This window comes from Dendrobates tinctorius, unplaced genomic scaffold, assembly GCF_039654945.1.
Source record: "Dendrobates tinctorius isolate UK_male_01 unplaced genomic scaffold, ASM3965494v1 ptg000075l, whole genome shotgun sequence".
Taxonomy (NCBI): domain Eukaryota; kingdom Metazoa; phylum Chordata; class Amphibia; order Anura; family Dendrobatidae; genus Dendrobates; species Dendrobates tinctorius.
The window spans coordinates 21,706,443-21,722,799 of record NW_027361743.1 but is presented as its reverse complement, the minus strand read 5'-3'; the positions used below and the strand labels follow the sequence as shown (position 1 = coordinate 21,722,799).

Here is a 16,357-nt window from a genome sequence, read left to right as displayed (position 1 = left end):
TTAACTTTAGATATGGACGCCTTTAATGACCTGTACGTCATATTTCACTAGATGGTTGGGGGGTGTTTGCCGGTTTAGGCAATAGTGATCAAACGATCCCATGTACCCAAAAGATGTTAAAATGTCCAACTGCCCTGAAAAAAACAAGCCCCAACACAGCTCAATCAACAAGAAATAATAAAATGTTTTGGGTCTCAGAACATGTCGACAAAGCAATTATTTCATTTTTCCAAAATTAAGAATTTAACACTACAACAGTATTTGCCCTGAAGACCTATGATACCAGGTTCTTTCAACCACATAACCACCGTAAAAACAAAACAGAAAATAGAAGAATTGCATATTTTTGTTTTTCCCTTCACAATTTCTCCGCACTTTGAATCCCCCTCCATTATCCAGTTCACTATGGTAAAATGAATGGTGTCATTAAAAACTATAACTCGTCCCACAAACAAAAAATATAAGCCTTTGACTATGTGGAAGGAAAAATATAAAAGTTATGGCTTTTGGAAAAAGGGGAGGGAAAGGAAAAATGGAAGTTGGCTGCCGTGGAAGGGGTGAATGCATTCTCTTCCTATCATTACTGTTGGCCCCATACAATACATTAGGCAACTGTATCACTGCATTGTATACACCAAACAGATCAAGGAAGCATATTGCCATAAAATACACATTGCTTTATTGAAATACATACAAAAGACACAGACATCATAAAAAGAGATGGATATACCAATAGATATCACAGATACATATGTATTAATAAGATGTAGAAAATATATACCAGAGGTAATGTATCAAAAAAGTCATAATAAAGTACATCCAGTATGGAACATAAGGGACACACAGGAGGCAAGAATCATGGGCAGAGAAAATATAATCTACTGCAACAACAGTAATGCCTGGCAGAGATGCTCCGAGGGCATCCAAAATTATGAAATAATGTGTTAGAGGTACAGCCAAGGTATATATTTTCTACATCTTATTAATACATATCTATCTGTGATATATATTGGTATATCCATCTCTTTTTATGATGTCTGTGTCTTTTGTATGTATTTCAATAAAGCAACGTGTATTTTATGGCAATATGCTTCCTTGATCTGTTTGGTGTATACATTTGTTGGGAAGTGCCATGTCCTCTCAGGCCCTTATTGTGGAAATATATGTATCACTGCATTGACACGCAGCTGGCACAGAGTCATATGTCATAATCATGCGAGTCTCTGACCCTGCACACCCGCCAATCAGCTATATAAAGGGGCAGCGAGGACCCAGAGAACAAGCAGCTCCATTTACAGTTAACCCAGGATCCGCGCAGCATAGCCCCCTGCCTGGTGCCACAGCCGAGCCCCACACAGACAGTCATTTAACTAATCAGCTGGGGGGCAAGAGTTGGACCCTTGTAGCACAAAGTGTGTAAATAGCATGACTAGAATTGATAGTTGACTAATAATGAACGAGTATACTCGATGCTCGGGTGTCCTCTGAGCATTTTGGCGTGCTCGGAGACTTAGTTTTCATCGCCTCAGCTGCATGATACGCGACTGCTGGACAGACTGAATACATGTGGGAATTCCCTAACAAACAGGCATTCCACACATGTTTTCAGTCTGTCCAGCAGCCACAAATCATGCAGATAAGACGACGAAAACTAAATCTCCGAGTACGCCAAAATACTCGGACACCCGAGCATGCTCAGGAAAACCCGAGCATCGAGTATACTCGCTCATCACTATATTTGACTCAACAGACAGGGAATGACCGCACAGAGACCAGACCAAAGCATTCTCAATGCTGCTCTAGATGTACAATAAACATTCCTAAAGTAAGAAAGTTAGGACAAACTTACCTAAACTTTGCATTCTCATGCACCCACACATACTCTGGGTCTTTAAGGCTCAGACGTGCAAGATCTTTGACAGATTTTGTCTGGGTTGCAGAAAAGAGCAGAGTCTGTCGCGTTGTTGGCAGATTTTCGATAATCGCATTCACTGTATCTGCAAAACCCATATCCAGTATCCGGTCAGCCTCATCCAGGACTGAAACGAGAGCAAAGGAGGCATTACATTCATGCAGGAACTTCTATAGGTGTGCATGCGCGTTTCTTCTTTGGAATACAACCAGACAGTGAGGCCACAGAGAGGTAAAAGTGCAGACAAAGCTTCAGCCAAGTGTGTGAAACAATCTTGCTTAAAAAAAAGGAAAATAAAGCCTTTGGGGGAAGAAAAAAAAAAAAAAAATCGGATCCCTGTCTCCGGTCTGAGACTCAGAGTGGATCCTATTCTCACCCGTTTTGCAGATCAGACTCGGCCATTAAAGTCAGTGGGGACCCATGAAACACAGATGAAACCGGTAAAGACAGTCTTTCTGCTTCAATGTTACATCGACTCTTACCAATGGTTTTTCCCCCACTATTTTTTGCAGTCATTTGTTAAAATAGAGTAGTAAGAAGGCGAAAAACTATATTAAAGCAACGTGTTCATAGTGTCCATTAAAAATCATTAGGAAGTTCAACCAAAGAACAGAGTCCAGTGCAAAAAAAAAAAACAACAGACTTAAAGAAGTTGTCCACTACTTGAACAACTTCTCATAACCCACACTTGTCCCCCATAAATTAAAGCATATGCCGTGCCGGCATCATTCCCGCCATGTCAGCACTTGCTCTCCCCAGGGCTCCGGTGCTGTTGTTGTGACATGTGAACCCTGCACCCAATCAGCACTGGCGTCACTGTCCCCCCCCTTCTGTTAAACTGAGCAGGAAGAGGAAGTCCAAGATCAGCTGATCCCAGACTTCCTCTTCATGCTCAATTTGTTCGAAGGCGGAGAAAGTGACGCCAGTGCTGACTGGGCGCCAGTGTCACACATCACAACAACAGCCCGAGCAACCCGGGGAGAGCGAGTGCCGACACCACGGGAACTGCGCCTGCACAGGAGACAAGTATAGGTTTTATTAAGGGTAGTTCTTACTGACAGATTCCCTTTAAGCAAAGAAAGCTTATTCATTGCTTAATTGAAAGTTTTAACATTTTCCAATGTACTTTCAGTAACTGTTCCATTTCCCTTCCAATGCTGCTCATGAAGAAGCTAAGACCAAACCTTAAAGAGGTATTCCCATCTCCAAGATCCTATCCCATTATGTAGTAGGTGCAATAATAATAATATTAGCAAATACCTCCCATTAAAAATGTAGTATAGTTTTTCTGATTCGCTATGTCTCTTTCCTGATGTGCAGGAATTGAAGAACCTTAGGTATCCGTGGTTACAACCATGGATATAGTGATAGTTAGCTAGCTGCTAGTGGACGTAACCATGGATACCTAAGGTCCTGCATCAGGATAGACATAGCAAATCAGAAGAACTATACTACATTTCTAATTGGAGGTATTTGCTAATATTATTATTACACCTACTACATATTGGGACAGGATCTTGGAGATAGGAATACCTACCCCTTTAAATAGAATATGCACCCTGCATGTGATCCACCCAGTACACCAGCTCTCTGATATAGTATTACCTGCAAGTCATATTGGCAGATAAAACAGCTGCTCTGCTCTTATAGGAGTTATAGAGTCAAACAATAGCCATGTATCCTACATAAACAGGCCGATCACTACTCACCCAACATCTGGAGATTACAGGCATTAAAAAGGGATGTCTCATCCATATGCTGCAGCAGCCGTCCAGGGGTGCAGATCAATATATTTGTGCGATGAATACGAGCGGTTTCTTCCTTTAAATCCTAGAAAATGTAAAAAGTTAAACAAGAAAAAAAAAAAACTCAGGAGAATTGAACTAACAAAAAAAAAACTAAAACAAATGTCCTCCTGAGGTTAACACACATTAACCATGTACATGTAGGACATGTGTCAGGTGCCGAGGTACGGAGCAGGCTCAGTATCTGAGGCTGCACCATACCTGGCAGACGTTATACAGCCAACCTCTTTCTGTATCAGCAGCGATAAGAGCCAAGCACCAATTGCTGCAAGTGACCCTTTAAATGCCATTGTCAATCTCTGACTGTAACAAGGGTCCAAAAACTGTCAGTCAACGCACCCACTGCTGCTCCTAAACTGACACAATGTGGGGTGCTGATGAGTTTCCATGGTTGTCATGTTTATCATCCATACATAAAAGTCTAATAAAATCAAAATTATTTAGCCCATACGGCAAGTGTCATAAAACACTGAAAACAAAAAAATAGATAAAAATAAACAATCAAAGAGACAGAACTGTTGTTTTTTGGGGTCACCTCTGCAGTATAAAGGAAATATCTAAATATTGTATGTATCTCGAAATGTAAAACAAAATATATCAGCTCATCATACAAAACACTGCTCATTCAATGGAAAAATAGAAATGCAAAAAATGGACAGAAAGCATCAAGTTTCCAGGTCATTTTTACCACATCCCAGAGAGAATCGGATCACACTAAGCTGACCCTTGCACTTGGCACAGAGATTTGTCTGAGTGTCATTAGCATTATCGACCCGATTCTCTCGAATCTACGGTCGTGAGACTCTGGCTTAACCCTGCCTCTCTGCATGTAAGGAGTCTGACATATCAATATCAATTTCCAAGTTTAGAAAGAGAAAAAAATGTCATGAAAATCATTGTGTGTGAACCCAGCCTAATGGGCCTGTGTAGAAAGCCATATCGAGACTCATTTAAGGGGCCATCACCTTTCCGGAAAAAAAAATCTGATCTGTACAGTTCATTTTTAAAAAACAAAAAACAACATTACTTGCCCCATCAGGAGTAGCAGGAAGTCTCCACCATTGCTCCCGGTCTCTATTAATTGGTTGCAGTGATGTCAACGTAACTTCACCTCCACAGCCAATCAGTAAACTGAGTGGCTACTGCAGTCTACACAGGCACTAAGCTCAACAATTGACTGCAGCGATGTCGACATGACGTCACCACTGCAGCCAATAAAAAGACTGTGGAACAGTGGAAAATTTTTCGAAGAAGACAACCCCTTTAACTTTAATAGAAGGTGGTGCACTTGCTCTGTGACCTGTGCAGAGGTCTCTGTGCATGGATAGGGAGGAGATGAGCTTGGATCATCTATTAATGGTGGATACAGTGTTTTCTAAGCTTAGGTGTCATCTGACATAGCTCTGGCTGTGATTATGGCTGAGAAGTGCTCTATATATAACATGAAGTGTAACCCTAAAACGAAACCAATGGGGAGAGCGAAATAAAGCTAAAAACATAAAACTGTATCTGTTAAAAAAGCTCATGGGATAGCAGTTTAAAAACCCGGTACTAAATGTCAACCATTCAGCATACACAGATAATGAAACGCACCTTTCCTCCAATAACAAGTCCGGCAGAAAAGTCGTGGTTGCGTCCCACTTTACGAAGGACTTCAAAGATCTGATAAGCCAGCTCTCTTGTTGGAGAAATTACAAGAACTCCAAGACCATCATCCGCTGTCCACTGCTGCCGAAACAGGCACTCCAGAGCCTGCAGAAGAAAAGTAACATATAAAACACACAATATCTTGCGGTAAAACGTTAGGAATCTCCATTCATCAGCTGACTGCATCTAACCAGAAATTAATTATAAAATGCCTTTAAAGAGGTTGTCAGGCTAAAATAGATCTTATATTTTTGGACAAGATGCACTTTTTAGCAAGAAAAAAAACAGGATTTTTGGGTTGCTTATCGTAAAATCTGTTTCTCGGAGCCTTCATTGGGGGACACAGAGACCATGGGTGTATGCTGCTGCCACTAGGAGGCTGACACTATGCACAAAAAAAGGTTAGCTCCTCCTCCGCAGAGTACACCCCACCGACCGGCAGGGAATTCCTCAGTTAGTGAGAAAGCAGTAGGAGAAGCAACAGAATAGATTGAAAACAGAACAAACAACTCAACTATAACCAATCAACCAAAGAAAGAACAGGAGCTGAAGAACATGGGAGGGTGCTGTGTCTCCCAATGAAGGCTCAGAGAAACAGATTTTACGGTAAGCAACCCAAAAATCCTGTTTTCTCGTTCGCCTTATTGGGGGACACAGAGACCATGGGACGTCCCAAAGCAGTCCCTGGGGTGGGAAACAAACTTCCATCAGGCCAGCGGACTCACCACCGCAGCCTGCAAAATCCTTCTACCTAGGCTGGCGTCCGCCGAAGCGTAGGTGTGGACTTTGTAGAATTTCACAAACGTGTGAACCGATGACCAGGTTGCAGCTTTGCAAAGCTGCAGCGCGGAAGCTCTGTGGCGTACCACCCAGGAAGCACCCACTGCCCGGGTAGAGTGCGCTCTGATCCCCGGAGGAGCCACTCGATACTTAACCAGGTATGCCTCCAAAATTGCCGATCTGATCCAGCGAGCAATAGTAGCCTTGGAGGCCGGGTGACCTTTCCGTGCCCCATCTGGAATGACGAAAAGAGAGTCTGTCTTTCGCAGGGAAGCCGTCCTAGACAGATAGACTCTCAGCGCCCTGACCAGGTCCAGCTTGTTCAAGGACCGCTCCCGAGGATGAGATGGACTCGGACAGAAGGAAGGCAGAACATTATCCTCATTGAGGTGAAAGGAGGACACCACCTTCGGAAGAAACGAGGGCGGAGGCCGCAGAACTACCTTATCCTGGTGAAGTACCAAAAAAGGCGAGCGGCAAGAAAGAGCCACCAATTCCGACACGCGCCGGATGGAAGTGATGGCCACCAGATAAGCTACCTTCCAAGAAAGGAGAGAAAGAGAAACATCCCTGAGAGGTTCAAAAGGAGGACCTTGCAGAACCTCAAGAACCAGATTAAAATCCCATGGAACCACGGGCGCTCGGTACGGAGGAGCCGTGTGAGCCATGCCCTGAAGAAAGGTTTTGACCTGAGGGCGGGAGGCCAACGTCTTCTGAAATAAAATAGACAGCGCCGAAACCTGACCCTTCAAAGAACCGAGGGCAAGTCCCGCATCCAGCCCTGCCTGAAGAAACGCCAGAACAGAAGGGAGCGAAAAGCACATGGGCACGATGTCATTGGCCTCACACCAGGTGAAATAGGCCTTCCAAGTACGATAAATTTTGGAAGACGATGGCTTTCTTGCTCGGATCATGGTATGAATTACTCGATTGGAGAATCCTGCCCGTTTCAAAACCTCGGTCTCAACAGCCACGCCGTTAAATTGAGCGGCCGAGAATTGGGGTGGCAAATCGGGCCTTGAGACAGTAGATCTGCCCTGTTTGGAAGCTTCCAGGGAGCGTCCGCGAGAAGGTTGACAATGTCCGCGAACCAAGACCTTCTGGGCCAATTCGGGGCGATGAGAATGACTGGAATTCCTTCTGATTTGATCTTCTTCAACAGCTTGGGAAGAAGCGGCAGAGGAGGGAACAGATAGGGGAGTTCGAACTGCGACCAAGGAACGGCCAGAGCGTCTGCGCCCACTGCCAGAGGGTCTCGAGACCTGGAAACAAACTGTGGGACTTTCCTGTTGAGGCGAGACGCCATCAGGTCGACATCCGGGGTTCCCCATCGACGGCAGAGCAGATGAAACACCTCCGGATGTAGGGACCACTCTCCCGCCGCGAGACCCTCGCGGCTGAGAAAATCGGCGGCCCAGTTGTCTACACCGGGAATGTGTACCGCGGAAATTGTCGGGACAGAAATCTCTGCCCAATGAAGAATCTTGGACACTTCTGCCAGAGCTGAGACACTCCGTGTCCCTCCTTGGCGGTTGACATATGCCACCGCTGTGGCATTGTCTGTCTGAATCCGGACAGGCAAGCCTCTGAGTAGCCTCTCCCAGTGGACGAGAGCCAGATAGATCGCTCGTAACTCTAGGACGTTGATCGGCAGAGCTGATTCGTGAGTCGACCAACGACCCTGAACAGTGAGATTGCGGAACACTGCACCCCAGCCAAGGAGGCTGGCATCCGTTGTTACAATCTGCCAGTGAATGGGAAGAAAAGACCGACCCAAGTGGATAAGAGGTGACGTCAACCACCAGTTGAGTGACCGCTTGACCCGGCACGAAAGACGTACAGGGCGATCCAGAGACAGAGCCGACCTGTTCCACCTCGACAGAATGGCGTGCTGGAGAGGTCTGGCGTGAAATTGGGCAAAGGGAACTGCCTCTATCGCCGCCACCATCTTTCCCAGGACCCTCATAGTAGTTCGGAGGGACGGAAATCGTGTGGTCTGCAGCGATCGTACATCCTGCTGCAGGGAAAGAATCTTCTCTCGTGGGAGAAAGACCCTTGACCGACGAGTGTCGAACAGTAGGCCCAGAAACACAAGACGTTGAGAAGGAATCAGACAGGACTTTTTCCTGTTGACGATCCACCCGAAATTGGAAAGGGTGTCTAGGACGATCGTCAAACTTAGGCGAGCCTGTTGAAAAAAGGAAGCTTTGATCAGAATATCGTCGAGGTACGGAAAAAGAACGAGACCTCTGATCCTCAACAAGGCCATCAGCGCAGCCATGATCTTCGTGAAGACTCTGGCAGTGGTGGCGAGACCGAAGGGGAGCGCGACGAACTGGTAATGTTCCTGGCGAATCGCAAAACGCAGGAACTTCTGATGTCCGGAGATAGGCATCTTGGATGTCTATTGAACACATGAATTCCTGCTCCTCCATGGAAGCGATTACCGAACGAACCGACTCCATCCGGAAGTGGCGAAGGCGTACTCTCTTGTTGAGAAGCTTGGAGATCCAAGATGGGTCGGACCGCCCCACCTTTTTTCGGCACCACAAAAAGGTTCGAATAAAATCCTGTGAACCGCTCAGAGTCGGGAACGGGCACAATCACCCCGGAACTGAGGAGAGAGGTGATGGCCGTAAAGAACCCCGGGATCAAGGCTGGATCTTTTGGAGGACGGGATTCGAAGAAACGATCCCGTGGAAGAGAAATGAACTCTATCTTTTATCCTGACGATACAACCTCCCTGACCCAAGCGTCCTCTACTGAGGTCAGCCAGACGTCCCTGAAGAAGAGAAGTCGACCTCCCAATCGGAAGGGACCCTCGGGAGTCCGACGATAGTCATGCAGATGTAGACCGTCCAGATCTGGATGGTCTGCCCTGGGAAGAGTGGGGTCGCCAGGAAGGAGTGGGTCTGAAGGAAACTTTCTTTCTATCTTGGCGCGCCTGCGGTCTTTGCTGGTTGGATGGGTTCTCCGCCGTATTGAAACGGCGGAAAGCCCGAAAGGGTCGAAACTGACGCCTTAGTGGAGGTCTGCGAGGCTTGGACTGAGGGAGGAGGGAACTCGTGCCTCCGGTGGCGTCCTTAATAATCTGGTCCAATTGGGATCCAAAAAGGCAGATTAGTAAGAGACTTTTTAGAAGACAAGTCCGCCTGCCAGGCCTTGAGCTAAATTGTACGTCGGATTGCCACAACGTTGCTTGACGCCTGAACTGCGCAGGATGCGGCATCCAAAGAAGCAGAAAGCAGATAATCCCCCGCATGGGAAATCTGATTGGCGAGATCGGCCAATCGCTCTGGTTGTGCTTTATCTAGGATGCCCTGACGAAGATCCTCTGCCCAAGATGAAGCAAAGCTTGGACATACCGCCGCTGAAGCCGCTTCAAAGGCGGACTTAGCTAGGGATTCTATAATCCTATCATTAGAATCCTTTAGAGCCGCCACGCCTGAAAGCGGGAGAACCGTGTTATTACAAAGTCTGGACACAGGCGGGTCCACCGAGGGAGAAGCAGACCAGTTGTCCGTGAGCTCTTTAGCAAACGGGTACAGTACGCCAAGACGCTTTCCTCTTTGAAAGCGTCTGGTCGGATCTTCCCTTTCCCTGGTAAAAATCTTTCCAAACTCGGAATGGAAAGGAAATACCCTGGAGGGTGTTTCTGCCCATCTGAACGAAACCTCCTGATCTGAGGATTTCGCAAGGGGGTCAGCAATCTCGAAGGTCTGGTGAATCGCTGCAATGAGGTTCTGCACCGTAACCTTCATGTTCGCATCCTGGTCCGAATCCAGCTCTAATATCCCCTCAGAAGACCTGTCCGAGAACGCTTCACCTGACTCGGGGGGGGGGGGGGAGGCCCGGGAAGGAGGCTGCTGAGAAGAACTATGCGGTGAGATGGGACGAGGAGAGGCTTCCGGCTGGAGATCCTGCCTGGGTCTTTTGCGACTAACGCTGGCTGACTCAGAAGGAATCTCTTGAGACCTGCTGGACCCTGTAGAAGTGTCGAGGGGCAACTTATCCAGAGCGGCTACTAGGGACTGAGACACCCTGGTGAGGTCTGCCACTGATTGTGAAAGAGATGAAGCCCAGCCAGGCATGGGGGGTTCACTCTCACCTGGGGCCATAGATGGCTCCTGGGCGGCGTCAGGCTGAATTGGATTGCTACAGTCCAGGCAGAGGGGAGTGGACTGACCTGAGGGAAGGAGTTAGACATAGTGATAACTGAGGTAGTGCCGGAAGGTTGGGGGACAGAAGGCAGAGGAGGGTGTCAGTCTGCAGATGCAGAGCTATTCACGGTCCGGTGTCCCCAGAGACAATGCTATCCGGCTTGTCTGCAGCTGCAGGATAGAGCGAAATCCGGCTGACAGGCCCAGAGAGCGATATCCGGCTGACAGAACGGTGTCCGGCTGACAGGCTGGGAAGATGGCGACCGCCTGAGAGGAATGGGAAAAACGCGCGCTTCCAAGGGAAGAAGAAGGGCGGCGCTAACCGCCCGGCTGAAAGAGGCACCGCCCGCTGGCCAAGAATAGGCTGGGGTGCAAGAAGGAGGCGGTGGGAGGACCTGGAACGGGCGGGAGAGAAGGCCGCTTAGTAGAAAGGGGCGGAAGGGCGTGGCCGCGACGCTGAAGTAGGCCCGAATTGAAGCCGGGGCCTAAATTAATAGCGGTGGCCGCCTGTCAGCACGGGGTCGGCGCGGAGGTGCCGCAGCCGCTGCCGCAAAAGAGACCTGTCAGGGGGGAAGGGAATGGGCTGTAAGAGAGAGAGAGCGGAGGCTGCCTGGATGCGCAGGATAACCGCAGGTGTCCGCAGCGCCACCGCATCTCCAAGGGGAGCGCTGCCACCGTGTCCACTGAAGAGACCAAAGGGTCCCAATACTCACCCGTTTCGGGCCCGAAGAAAGGTACCAAATTCCTGAAGGACGTCTGCGTCTCGTCCAACCGACAGGCTCTGGTAGGCGACTGGGTGGGAGACTGACGGCAAGGACCCCTTGAATCGCTGACACGTCTTCGTGCTGGCGTCCGCCCGGAAGGCTGCTGGTCCTGCTATGGAGAACTGCAAGGATACGGGATGGCAGTACACGCCGTACTCACAGACTCCTTGTGGGAGTACAGATGTGACTACTCACACTGTATCCCTCCGGAAAAACCTGAAAAGGAACGACGCACATCGAGGTAGATATGGGTCTAATCAAAGACCCGTGTCCACCTCCTACTGACACTAAGCTAAACTGAGGAATTCCCTGCCGGTCGGTGGGGTGTACACTGCGGAGGAGGAGCTAACCTTTTTTTGTGCATAGTGTCAGCCTCCTAGTGGCAGCAGCATACACCCATGGTCTCTGTGTCCCCCAATAAGGCGAACGAGAAAAATCTTGATAAAAAGTGTGCATCTTATAAACCGGAGGCAGGTTCCTGTGTTAAAGGAGAAAGCTGATGCAGTGTCCTTCCTGATCCCTGAGAGATCCTGCTGAGAGACAAAGACCGGAGGCTGAAATGAAGGTCTATCCTATGCCACGAGTCCTGCCTTTGCCTTGGATGCACAGACAACTGGACGTTGGTCCGAACACCACTTGGCAAACACTATTAAAAGATGCCTTCACGGCGTCACACCAATCCTACTCCCAGGCAATTGCACAGTTAATTGCCAGCAGATCTTGAAAATTTGGCATGTAAGCTCATGCATGCTTATCAAGATTTTTGAAAATTTTGTTTCCATTTGTTCATCATTTGTATACTATTAACACATGTCCTGTGATTTTGTTGGCTCCTCAACTTCTTGATGTTGCAATTTCACTGTTGAGAAGTGGTACTTCAATTCTACCCAATGCCTTGAATGTCAGGTGTCCCATATGAACCTGGACTTGACACCTCCCCAGTAATTACACATTTATCACCCATCACGATAGATGCATTTATTCGAATAATCCTTTTGTATTAAGCACGATGGAAACACTAATATTACATTTGTAAAGACTACTTTCTCATGGCACCATTCTTGTAACATAGTACCACAATATAATTTGTTATTGTCCATCACAATACAGGAAGAAAATAAAACATCCAAACCAGAACTTACAGGAAGAAGAAATGCCAGGGTCTTTCCAGATCCAGTTTTCGCAGCGCCCAGGATATCTTTTCCTTGTAAGGCTAAGCCAATGGTCTGCTTCTGTATCTCTGTGGGTAACCGATATTGAGCCTCAACCAAACCTGCAAGCAAAGAAATTACATTTCATCCCTGTCAGAAAAAAAATAGATCTTGTGGAAAAAAACAAAAAGTACCTAAAAAAATTATGAAAAAGTATAAGCAGATTGTAAGAAGATATCCCCTCCCTCCACATATATCCAGCTCAGTGGCCGAACGCTTCCTATTACTAAATAGAAATGTAATTGCACTCACCTCTCAGGGTCTTTTTCGATAAAGGGAAATCGGAAAATTTAACTATTTCACTAACATTAATCTGAAAAAAAATATATATATTAAATGTTGACGAAATGGGCTCTGCACACACAACAGAGACAGTAAACAATAACATTAAAAAATCCTTTGTTTGACAAGAGGATGATTGAGAAAAATAATTGCAAAAATGCTTGTGTTTTATAGAATTTTGAGCATTTTGAACCATTTTTGCTGATGAGAATAACATCTTAAGAGGGAAACTGTCAGTGATCCAGCCATGTCGGCACCAGGCTTCCCGGGGCTCGTCCTACATTGCTATGTTACATGAGCCCTTTAGCCAGAGGCCGCCGTGCTCTTATTTCTTTTGCTCGTCCGAAAGAAGCGAGAGCGCAGCCACCTAATAGTGGCCACTGATTTCTGCGGGGCTCATGTTACATAATACAGTACAAGTCTCAGAAGCCCCCGACGCCAGTACAAGTGGCTATATGGTGTTTTCATTTTGCAAGGACTCCAGCATTTTTATTTTTTTAATCCCTTTGTTAGGGATTGCGTATTTAAGTGAAGGGATGTGGAGTCGGTGTCCATTTTGGTGGAGTTGGAATAAAATGGACTCAGACTCCTAAAATATATAATACATTGGGTACAGTAGTACAATGCAGGATGTGATGTAAATGTTTCCATAAGAATTTGTGAAAGTTATGAAATGTCCTATACATGTCTGTTCTGCTCCTGATCTAATTATCTCGGCTCTTAGTTGAGCTGAATCTGTGCTGCACTTCACGTACAAGCTCAGTAGTGTGGAGTCAGATGTGAGGGAAATTGAGGAGTCAGGGTTTGGTTTGGCTTACAGTCTCCACAGCCCTGCGTAAGTGTAACGCATGTAGCCATATACACACTGGTAGCAGTCTTCACCCGTTTTCATCCCTGCTCTGGCACCGCATGACTACAGTGGCGACTGGCCAAATGACACAGCGGTTGCTGTGTGAAGAGGAGACCACTTTTTAAAATCTTCTCAATGCAAGTCTATGGGAATTCTGAAGGAGGCTGTTACCTCATACCACTGAATTGAGAAAACTGACTTGCAAACATAGTAATTTTGAGGGTAAAAACAAAAAGCTGCTACACAGCGCCAGAGTGAGGCTGACAATAGATGAAGACGCCATGCGGCGCCTAAGAGACTATGTACATTACACTTACACAAGTGATCCCTAAGAAAAGGGATTTTAAAAAAAAAAAAAAACACAGATTGGAATGGGACTTTTTTCACGCTGGAGTGGTGCTACTAGACCAAGGTCCCTGCATCTTATACTTACCACCGTCATCTTCACCTTTTTTCAGCACTGCTCCGATCCTGTGAAACCACCTTCTAACCGACCGAAAGTCAGCGGTAACGGTCACAATTTCAGTCTATGAGAGCCAGATCGAGTCTCTCAGACTGACATTGAGTTGTGAACGCCACCTCACCGCCCTGCAGACGCTGGAGCGATCCGGCAGGTCACAAACTGATGGAGGCAGACAGGAGCGGCGGTGATAGAAGCTGAAGATGGCAGCAGGTGAGTATCAGACAGGTGCAGGGATCTTACCTTAGAAGAACCTCTCCAGTGCTGCAATAAAAACGCTAGAGTGGTCCCTTAAAGCAACACTCCAGCATTTTTTGAGGGGAGGTTTTAGCGCTGGAGTCGCGTGTTAAAGGTACGTTCCCTGTACCCGGTCATATACTCAGCCTCCGGCATCTTCCTGGCTTTTCAACACCGCTCCGGTCCAGTGACGCCATTTTGGGCCAGTAACTTGTCACAAGAGCCCAATGAAACTCTATGAGCACCAGAATGAGGCTCTCGTAGACTTGTATAGAAAAGTGACCCCTTGGCGCTCTCCACGAAACGCTGGAGCTGCCGGCAGGTCACTTTACTCCAGAGACCGTTGGGAACGACGCTGGAAGACGATGAAGGCGGCAGCAGGCAAGTGTGAGACAAAGCAGGGGGCTGACATTACAAGCATCACTCCAGCCGTGCAATAAGAAAAACACAGCTGGAGTGGAGCTTTAAGGTGTTGTCCAGCAGATAATGGACAACCCCTTTAAGAATAGGCCATGCACTCCATCAGCAGCTCCTCCTGCACTGAGCACACGTGTGTTACCTCGCTATAGCGCTGCACCAGGTGCCCGATGCTCTCCTTCTCTATCTGCCACTCCGGCTTCCTGCTCTGCTTCCGCTGGATTTTGCACCACTCCTTCTTCCTGGTGTACTTCTTCTTCCAGCGCTCGAAGTTCTTCACCGGATCGTTCCCATCGTGGATGAGCGGCATCCCCTTGTCCTCCTTCGGTTTCTCCATGATGCGCACACAAACTGCCCGGAGCACAGACGGAGCCGCTTCCTGTACGCACGCTGAATGTGCGGGGCGCGAACTGATGACGTCATTCAACAAGCTTTACTTCACGTGAACAAAGGGACAGTGGCTCCCAGAGGAGAGCGGTGTGTAGTGTGGAGGCTCATGTGACTATGGTCTCCACGCTAGACTGCTCAGTGCTGAGGGAATGGAGCCCCCATCAAAAATTGGACATTCATTTCTTTTTTACACTTTTATACATTTTATGTAATTCTGTCCAGCAACAAATTGTGCAAAAAAAAATGTTAATAAAACTTTTTTTCTTATCGCTTTTCGTAACATTACACATAACGCTGATCATTCAGTTTTGATAGCATTCGACCTTTTCCCGTATTTACACGAGTCTCGGCCAGCACCGCCATTTTGCTGAGTGGGCTGTACAGCAACTCCATTCTAGCTGTCTCACTGTTGTACTGAGGCCAGGGCCGGCGTTAGCGCAGGCACACCAGGCAGCTGCCTAGGGCCCCCGCTCCTCCCCCATAGCGGCTGTGTGATGTGCCGCTAGCTGGGGGCCCCTGTGAGGCAGAGGGGCCCGCCTGCCCCCAACGCCGACTCCCCCGCCGCATTGAACTATACCATAGACGCCAGTACAGTTCAAAACGATGGAGGAGAGAGCGTCAGCTGACGCTCTGGATCTGACACAGCGAGTGCGCAATGACGTCATATCATCGGGGGGAGGGGGGCGCTATATACCGGGCTGTGCTGCTATATGCCATGGTGGGGCTGTTCTGCTATATGCCATGGTGGGGCTGTGCTGCTATATGCCATGGTGGGGCTGTGCTGCTATATGCCATGGTGGGGCTGTGCTGCTATATGCCATGGTGGGGCTGTGCTGCTATATGCCATGGTGGGGCTGTGCTGCTATATACCATGGTGGGGCTGTGCTGCTATATGCCATGGTGGGGCTGTGCTGCTATATGCCATGGTGGGGCTGTGCTGCTATATGCCATGGTGGGGCTGTGCTGCTATATACCATGGTGGGGCTGTGCTGCTATATACCATGGTGGGGCTGTGCTGCTATATACCATGGTGGGGCTGTTCTGCTATATACCATGGTGGGGCTGTGCTGCTATATGCCATGGTGGGGCTGTGCTGCTATATGCCATGGTGGGGCTGTGCTGCTATATGCCATGGTGGGGCTGTGCTGCTATATGCCATGGTGGGGCTGTGCTGCTATATACCATGGTGGGGCTGTGCTGCTATATGCCATGGTGGGGCTGTGCAGCTATATGCCATGGTGGGGCTGTGCTGCTATATGCCATGGTGGGGCTGTGCTGCTATATGCCATGGTGGGGCTGTGCTGCTATATGCCATGGTGGGGCTGTGCTGCTATATACCATGGTGGGGCTGTGCTGCTATATGCCATGGTGGGGCTGTGCTGCTATATGCCATGGTGGGGCTGTGCTGCTATATGCCATGGTGGGGCTGTGCTGCTATATGC

At 47.9% G+C, this 16,357-nt stretch overlaps 1 protein-coding gene across 2 annotated transcripts in view; it reads right to left on the bottom strand.

The window, feature by feature from the left end:
• Positions 1-14,976, bottom strand: part of DDX10 (DEAD-box helicase 10) — a 235,748-nt gene extending 220,772 nt beyond the window's left edge. The window contains exons 1-6 of one of the 2 annotated variants that reach the window (XM_073583096.1): positions 14,668-14,976; positions 12,532-12,592; positions 12,211-12,341; positions 5,311-5,469; positions 3,622-3,742; positions 1,850-2,039 (exon numbers count right to left, since the gene is read on the bottom strand). In XM_073583096.1, the coding sequence (XP_073439197.1) occupies positions 1,850-2,039; positions 3,622-3,742; positions 5,311-5,469; positions 12,211-12,341; positions 12,532-12,592; positions 14,668-14,862 (857 nt within the window). In that variant the 5' untranslated portion in view covers positions 14,863-14,976. The remainder of the gene's footprint in view (positions 1-1,849; positions 2,040-3,621; positions 3,743-5,310; positions 5,470-12,210; positions 12,342-12,531; positions 12,593-14,667) is intronic. The other variant, XM_073583095.1, reaches the window with a different exon arrangement.
• Positions 14,977-16,357: the final 1,381 nt, after the last annotated feature.